Here is a 9,422-nt window from a genome sequence, read left to right as displayed (position 1 = left end):
TCATGAAGTCACAAAGGCAAAATTATTGAAGCACAAAGGAATTTACACATCAAGCATGAATAGGTCAAACTGTGAATAGAAGATCATTGACTTGGCTTGTACAAGAAATCACTGAGATGTCTTTCAGGGGCTCTTTACTTGGATGTTCCCATTTCCTGACCTATGAATGCTGATGTTATCAAATGCTGCATCTCTAGCTCTGACATCTACCCTTATTTTCAAAGTTTTGCATGCCATATCTCCAATTTTGGGCATCTGCATTTGAATATCAATTTAGTATATATAATACATAATTTAAAATTTCCACAATGTAAAACTGTACCCTATCTTGTTAAGTGGTACCCACTTCAATGCCATTGCTCAGACAATAAATCTCAGTGTTCTTCACTCCCTGATTGATTTCCTATGACTCACTCATGCCTTTGGCAAATTGAGTTGTCTCTACTTTCAGAAGGTATCCCTGATTTGATCATTCCTGCCCCAGCTCCATCCTGGCCTCTGCAGCAGCCTCCTGAGAGCTAGGTCGACCTTTGTTCCACTTCTAACCGTTTGTTATCCTGAAGGGGCTGAAACTATTGATTCTCTTTCAATCTTGTTCTGATTGTATCTTTCCTGTGCTACAGTCTAATGTATCACTTTCAACATTTACTCTAATAAGACAGAAATCTCCATTTTTTTATTCAAAGAACCTGAGGCTTACCCCATCTCATTAATTTCCCAAAAGTCAAACATGTTAAATGATAAAACCAGAATTGGAATCAAAGCTTTATTTATTTCAGAATAATTTAATGTCTTACATAATAAAGTTGCACAGTTGTGAAGCCCAGTTCCCAATATTAGGTGTTTTTGTCGCCATTTGGAGGCTTGATGTGATGTGATGTGGAGGCTTCTGTGTGACTGAAGACTTTTTAAGTTACTCTAAATTCATCTTTCATCCATGATGACAAGATAGTGTGAGAGACTGCATTATTATTTGTAGAAATATTTTATTCCATTTAACTGTGTCTCCATTTTCTCCATGGAGTCTCTGATTATTCAGAAAACTGTTATTATTTACACTGAAGATTACTCCCTAGGGAAATTTATTTTAGTAACTGCTTTTCCTATTAACTCCAAAATAGAAAATACCATTCAGTTGCCTAGTTCTTCTCATTCTGTCATGTTGGTGTGACCAGACTAGATGACTTGAAATTTTGGGAGCCATTATTGTGTTTTATTTTCTTTCTTTTATGCATTGCTTTAAGGCTAATGAAGGATCTCCCCCAAATTTTATAACATTTCTTAAAAGGGTATCATCTTTTTGTCCCAATAGAGATGAAGATCACTGTATATTTTATCCATTTCTAGCTACACATATCATTGGAATCTGTCCAAAACTGATTCTTGCTCAATTAAGTACACTGGGATTTTTCCACTAAATTTAAAAATTATGTTGTTGTTCAGTCGCTCAGTCGTGCCCAACTCTTTGTGAGCTGTGCATGCAATGTCTCCCTCAATAATCTCCAGCTTCAGTTCAGTCTAGTTCAGTCTCTCAGTCGTGTCCAACTCTTTGTGAGCCCATGGACTGCAGCATGCCAGGCTTCCCTGTCCTTCACTGTCTCCCAGAACTTGCTCAGACTCATGTCCATTGAGTCCGTGATGGAATCCAACCATCTCATCCTCTGTGTAGAAACACTACTAAACCATATCACTGATTAAGGTCTGCAAGGTGTGATGAGATGGTTGGATGGCATCACCAACTCAATGGCCATGAATCTGAGCAGTCTCTGGGAGTTGGTGTTGGACAGGGAAGCCTGGAGTGCTGCAGTCCATGGGGTCACAAAGAGTTGAACACAACTAAGCGACTGAACTGAACTGAAGATGTGACAGTGATAGAAGAAAAAATATTTTGTAACTATTTTCAGACCATTTACAGTTAAGAACAAAGCACCAGACCAGCTGTTATCATGTATTTTTCCACTTGTCATTGCAAGTTTTTCTCTCTTTTTATTTAGTATTCAATATACTCTGCCTTGATGTTCAGTCTATATATAAAAATTTACCACCAATTCAGATATAGTGTTTAAATATTTATCCAATTATTAAATTGCATAGTGCTACCTATTTTAATACACTAAATATGCTATGGCTGAGGATACTGTAATTAATAAACAGGGTAATATATGAAAGTTTCTTCTTACATGAGTATTATATTCATATAATAGATTTTACAACAGAGATAGTGACAATTTAATAAAGTAGTTATAGTCTTATTCAGTCCCTTCGTGGATCACAACCTTGTCTTGACAAAGCAGTCTGCACAACTCAGTGAAGCTGTAAGCCGGCTATAAGCAGGCTATAAGCAGGCTATAAGCCAGCTGTAAGCCAGCTATAAGCCATGCCATGCAGGGCCACCCAAGATGGATGGATCATAGTGAAGAGTTCTGACAAAATATGGTCCACTGGAGGAAGAAATGGCAACCTACCAGGGGAACCCCATGAACGGTATGAAAAGGCAAAAAGATATGACACTAGAAGATGAGCACCCCCCGGTCAGAAGGGATCTAACATGCTACCGGGGAAGCACGGAGGGCAGTTACTAATAGCTTCAGGAAGAATGAAGTGGCTGGGCCAAAGCAAAAATGACACTCAATTGTGGATGCTTCTGGTAGCAAAGTCTGATGCTGTAAGGAAAAATATCACATAGAAACCTTAAATGTTAGGTCCAGGGTTCAAGGTTAATTGGATGTGGTCAAGCAGGAGATGGCAACATTGAACACAGACATCTTAGAAATCAATGAACTAAAAGGGACTTGAATTTAATTGAGATGACCATTATGTCTACTACTGTGGAGAAGAATCCCTTAGAAGAAATGGAGTAGCCCCAGAGTTAGAAAAAAGAGTAAGAAATGCAGTATTTGGGCAGTCTCTAAAACAACAGAATCATCTCAGTTTGCTTCCAAGGCAAACCATTTGACATCAGTGTAGTGCAAGTTTATGTCCCAACTGCTGAAGCTGAAGAACTTGAAGTTGATTGGTTCTGGGAAGACCTACAAGAGCTTCTAGATCTAATACCAAAAAAAGATCTCCTTTTTATTATAGGGGATTGGAATGCAAAAGTAGAAAGTCAGGAGATGTTCAGAATAACAGGCAAGTTTGGTTTGATCCCCGGGTTGCACAGACCCTCTGGTGAAGGAAATGGCAACACTCTCCAGTATTCTTACCTGGGAAATCCCATGGACAGAGGAGTCTGGCTGGTGACAGTCTATGGGGTTGCAAAGAGTCTGGCATGACTTAGCAACTGAGTATTTGCACTTAATCACCCCTGTGTATATAAATCATCACTTTATTGGCATTCTGAACAACCTAAACTACTCTTCTCTTCAACAGATTCCTCATGGCTTTTTTCACCTCCACGTTTCTCACTGTGTAAATGATAGGATTTAACATGGGAGTGAGGATTGCAGAGAACATAGTCACCCACTTGTCCACAGGGTAAGCGGCCACAGGACGTGTGTAGGTGAACACACAAGGCAGAAAAAAGAGCACCACTACTGTAAAGTGGGCGCCACATGTGGAGAGGGCTCTGCGTCGTCCTTCAGAGCCGTGGGATTTCAGAGAGCTCAGGATAACTGTATAGGAGATGAGCAGCATGGAAAAAATAAGCAAGCACATGCCCCCACTGTTGGCTGCCACCACCATTCCAGGTATGTAGGTGTTGCTGCAGGCAAGTTCCAACAGTGAGAAGAAATCACACATGAAGTGGTCAATGACATTGGGACCGCAGAAGGTCAAGTCCATGGTGAAAAGAATCTGCACGGTGGCATGCAGGATCCCCCCGATCCAGGCCACCACCACCAGGAGCTGGCAGAGCCCCTGTCGCATGATGGTCGTGTAGTGCAGAGGCTTGCAGATGGCCACGTAGCGGTCATAGGCCATGACAGTGAGGACGATGACCTCTGATGCTGCCAGGAAGTGCTCCGAAAAGATCTGAGTCAGGCAGCCTCGCCATGAGATGATTCCTCTTTGATGAAGTAGGTCAACAATCAGTTTGGGGGTGGTAACAGATGTGAAGGAGGCATCTAATAAGGCCAAGTAAGTGAGAAGGAAGTACATGGGAGCAGAAAGCGTGGGGCTGAGGGAGATGGTGATGACAATGAGCAGGTTGGCCAGCACAGTGAAGAGGAAAATGAACAGAAAGACAATGAAGAGTATTTTCTGCACGTGTGGATTCCGTGTGAGTCCCAGGAGAACAAATTCCGTCACATTGTTGGGAGGCCTGAGGACATCCATTCGGTAAGCAGCAGCTTCCTGGGGTAAAGAATGATACTCATTAATCATGAAAGGCTTGCGATCTGACTTGCTTAGAACAAAATAGTCACCGTGCAACATACCCCTGGAACTTTTGCCCTGTACTCGAGTCAGGTCTTTCTCATTTTCACCACAGTATTTTGCATCTCTTCAGACATCTAGTACCTGTCACCTGTAAAACATCAGTAGGGCCGTATTTGTTGTGTAATTTGCCAAGAAAACACCGTCTACATGGGACATGTAGAGGCTGTCTAAATGAGATTTGGATTCCCCTACTGGTTCCAACTCCATTGGACTAAGTCACCACAGTGCTCCATGCTTCCCAAGCCCTACTTTGTGTCTGTGAGGTAACAAATTGCAATTTTCAGAGGTTTCTTAAAAGCTGAGAAGTGCTATACACAGGCAAGAGTTATTCCCTCTTCCATGAGAATTTATATTCCAACCCTCAGGTCAAACTGTGGAAAGAAAAAAATATGGTCAAGAAATATCTATCACATGGAGTGAATTTAGTGAGATGTGTATAAGTCCTTGGAAATGCATGCACCCGTGTACCTACCAGGACACATAAGCTATTCATCACTTACCAGAGTGCCTGGCATGTCTGCAGTGCCTGAAACCTAATGGGTGATGAGTAAGAGCTGGTATTGAATGCCATTCTCTAAGGGTAAGCATATGTCTGCTTCCCCAAACCATAAATTCAGCAGGAATTCAAGTGCTCTTGTCCTTCAGCTCTGTTTATCTGTAATCTCTCTACTTTATAAGAAATAGATAAACATTTTAAAGGAAGCTACACTCCAGTATAACAGTTTCTGACACACTCCTTAGAGTAAGCATGAAAGTATTTAATTGCTTCTAAGAAAGTACACATATTGGGTCATTTTTCTTTCAAGATGGTGTGTTTGTTTATTGATTTTTTTTAATTCTTCAAAATTCTGCTCCACATACAATTTAGCATGATCATATTATATAAATTTATAGCTATAGAAGACTTGGATTAAAACATAAACACTTTCATAGATGTTCAATACACAAGGATTTATCAAGCATAGGAAATCCTTATTTTCAAAGCTCTAACAATAAAAATTTAACAAGAAGAACAGAAAGAAATATTCTGCTAGATAAATTAGAGCATTACCTAATACACTATATGTATAAACATATATATCAATACACCAACTATCAAAACATGTATAAAATCCATTACTTACTATTAACTCCTACTACAGATTCCTTCATCAAACAAATATTTATTGACCCCCTGCTGAGCACATTAATGAATGTTGCTCACATAAGATCCTGAAAAGTGATGCTATTGAATGAACTTAATTCCTGAAATTGTATCATCAGAGTGGCAGCACATCTCTCCATGACCTGCATGGCCTTCCCACTCCTTTGTTTCTGCTCCACGCATTCTCATGCCTTCTCCTGTCTCCCCACAGCATCCATCTCCCATCATTCCTGGTTACAGGATGTGTTACTAATACAATTTGGGGTGATCAATTTGCCAAAGAGAAGAGAAATAAGTATAATTAAACATATTCCATACAGCATGTCTTTTCAAGAATAAAGAGATATGAACTATTTTTTCTTAATTTTCCAAGATGAAAATTGTGTGCATATGTGGGAACACAACGCAGCAGCTTCACTGAACTTCCTCCTCCTTTAGTGGGATCTCCCAGCAGATCAAAGAAGAGGTAGTGTAAACAAAGTAAGAATTAGACACAATTCATAGAAATGCTTTATAAACAGCTATGAAACAAAATAAATTACTTCTTAAATTTTTCTTTGGCTCCATAATACTTTTTCTAAGAATAAAGGTTAATGTAAAATAGTTTCAGAGAAACATCATTATGCACAAATATGTTCAACACAATCACTAACAGCTGCGGAAAATTTAGAAAGGGTGTGGAATGTTCCACAGTGGAGGAAAGGATAAATAAAATATAGTGCATCCTTTTGAATAATATTTAGTTTTTAAAAGAGATGCTTTTAAAATTGTGCAATACCATGAAAAAATTATCAGTTGTAATATTAAGTGAGGAAAATTTTTGGTGCATATTTTAATTGTATAGTTATTCTAACTTATTCATTGTAGCTAATTATATTATAAGCTAAACTAATTTAAATACATATCAATAAGAAAAAAGATTCTATAATATTTTACTTCTAAATTGCTTAGTACTGTAGTCAATTCTACATTTCTTGATGTTTTTATGCTTAAGAAGATCTTAAACCTCAGGTAAATTTGGATGAGGAGTGATTATATGATTTGGAACATACATTTATACCTGAGAATATATGATTATGTGATTTCAAAAAATAATCTCACCTATGAAAATGTCTGACCTAGCGCCATGAACCAGGCCCCAGGCAGCTGTTCGTTCCCCAGGAAAGAAGTCAAGTCATAAGATTAAAAATTTCAACTAACTCATTGTCTCTTGATTATACATTGTATAAGTCTTAAAAGCACTATGATATATCCTATTTGTGGGCAAAGTCTATGAAGTTTCTTACATGTGGCTAATTGGAACTCATGGGTATTTTTCCATCATTAGCAGGTCTTGCTAACAATCCAATTATCTCATAACAACATCAAAGAAGTGCTTTTATAGTATTCCTTTTTAATTTTAAGCTTCATCTTTAAGTGAAAGGGTTAGTTAGTCATGTTTGACTCTTTGTGACCCCTTGGACCATAGCCAATCAAACTCTTCTGTCCATGGGATTCTCCAGGCAAGAGTACTAGAGCAGGTTGCCATTTCCAATCCAGAGGATCTTCCCAACATAGAAATTGATACCAGGTCTCCTACATTTGGGCAGATTCTGTAAAACATAGTTACAAAAGAAAAACCTAGCAACAAGTTGAACACATATGGACTTGATTATTTGATAGTAAATGAGCTTAAATACAGAGTCTGAGTATTTGGTATTTATAAATTAAATGTTTCAGCACATTACTACCAGATTTTTAAATATTTTTAATATTATTTTATTTTGAAGAGATAGTTAGATAGCACCACCTACTCAATGAACATAAATCTGAGCAAACTCCCAGAAACAGTGAAAGACAGGGAAGCCTGGCATGCTGTAGGTAAAGGAGTTGCAAAGAGTCAGACACAGCTTAGGGACTGAACAATAATTTTATTTTAACTGATCTACCATTCATGACAGGCTTCTCTGTTGCCTCAGCAGTAAAGAATCTGTCTGCCAGTGCAGGAGACGTGTTCAGTCCTTGGGTCAGGAAGATCCGCTGGAAAAGGAAATGGCAACCCATTCCAGTATCTTTGCCTAGGAAATCTCATGGACAGAGGAACCTGGAGGGCTAGAGTCCATGGGATAGCAAAGACTAGGACACTACTAAACAATGTTAATGACCATTCATAGTAGCCAAAATTTCTAAATATTGCATTCAGCTATATGTTAAGTGATAATTACAAACCTCATTATAAATTTAGTGCTTCATACCAGATAAATTTTATGGTACTAGTTGTTTGTTCTGTCAATTGTGGAAATAGATGAACATGATAATGATGAAAATAAATCTATTTTTCAATTATATTCAGAAATGATAAAAATGCATTTGTCATTTGAAAGTAATCCTATAATATCCATATAGGTATTAAAAGTAGGAAATAACATTCAGAATTTATATAGCAAAACATAAGAAAGGGAATAGGAACACATCTACCATGGAGAAATAAGAAACCAGGCCATTAAATCCTGGGACAGGACTATTATGTTTAAATTATGTTTTTATGACTAAAGTATCATGATACTCATATATTGCCACCAACTGCAAGGCCCATTATAATTATCTAGTAAAAGAGATAAAACTGATATTAAAATTGTTTGGTAACAAAATTCAGTTCAAGTCAGGAATACTTTTATATAAAGCCAGGCAAGCAGCCAAGAGGAGATACCCACATCCAAGGTCAGTAGCGGAGGCTGTGAGGAGATATCTCATGTCCAAGGTAAGGGGCAGCAGCTGCGCTTTGCTGGAGCAACCATAAAGAGATACCCCACATCCAAGGTAAGAGTAACTCCAGTAAGATGGTAGGCCCTTAGAGAGGGCATCAGAGGGCAGATAGACTGAAACCACAATCACAGAAAAATAATCAATCTAATCACATGGACCACAGCCTTATCTAGCTCAATGAAATTAGGCCATGCTGTGTAGGGCCACCTAAGACAGATGGGTCATGGTGCAGAGTTCCGACAAAATGTGGTCCACTGGAGAAGGGACTGGCAAACCACCTCAGTATTCTTGCCTTGAGAATCCCATGAACAGTATGAAAAGGCAAAAAGATAGGACCCTGAAAGATGAATTCCCCAAGTCAGTAGGTGCCCAACATGCTACTGAAGATCAGTGCAGAAATAACTCCAGAAAGAATGAAGAGATGGAGCCAAAGCAAGAACAATATCCAGTTGCAGATGGGACCGGTGATGGGAGCAAGGTCCAATGCTGTACAGAGCAATATTGCATAGGAATCTAGAATGTTAGGTCCGCGAATCAAGGACAAATTGGAAGTGGTCAAACAGGAGATGGCAAGAGTGAATGTCGACATTTTAAGAATCAGCAAACTAAAATGGACTGGAATGGGTGAATTTGACTCAGATGACCATTATATCTACTACTGTGGGCAAGAATCCCTTAGAAGAAAGGGAATAGTCAACATAGTCAACAAAAGTCTGAAATGCAGTACTTGGATGCAATCTCAAAAATGACAGAATGACCTCTATTCATTTCCAACATAAACCATTCAATATCATGGTAATCCAAGTATATACTCTGACCAGGAATGCTGAAGAACCTGAAGTTGAATGGTTCTATGAAGACATACAAGACATTCTTGAACTAACACCCAAAAAAGATGTCCTTTTCATTACAGGGGACTGGAATGGAAAAGTAGGAAGTCAAGAAAAACCTGGAGTAACAGGCAACTTTGGCCTTGGAGTACAAAATGAAGCAGGGCAAAAGCTAAAAGAATTTTATCAGGAAAATGCACTGGTCATAGCAAACACCCTCTTCCAAAAACACAAGAGAAGACTCTACACATGGACATCACCAGATGGCCAACACCGAAATCAGATTGATTATATTCTTTGCAGCCAAAGATGGAGAAGCTCTATACAGT

General features: G+C 38.7%; 1 protein-coding gene across 1 annotated transcript; it reads right to left on the bottom strand.

Annotated features, from left to right (window-relative positions):
• Window positions 1–3,345: 3,345 nt before the first annotated feature.
• On the bottom strand, window positions 3,346–4,272 carry LOC101104526 (olfactory receptor 4C3D-like). The gene has a single exon (XM_004016766.4). The coding sequence runs from the start codon at window positions 4,270–4,272 to the stop codon at window positions 3,346–3,348; it is 927 nt and encodes a 308-aa protein (XP_004016815.2).
• Window positions 4,273–9,422: the final 5,150 nt, after the last annotated feature.

Source organism: Ovis aries, chromosome 15, assembly GCF_016772045.2.
Source record: "Ovis aries strain OAR_USU_Benz2616 breed Rambouillet chromosome 15, ARS-UI_Ramb_v3.0, whole genome shotgun sequence".
NCBI lineage: Eukaryota > Metazoa > Chordata > Mammalia > Artiodactyla > Bovidae > Ovis > Ovis aries.
Note: the sequence above shows the minus strand (reverse complement) of the source record. Positions and strands in the feature narration are given on the sequence as shown.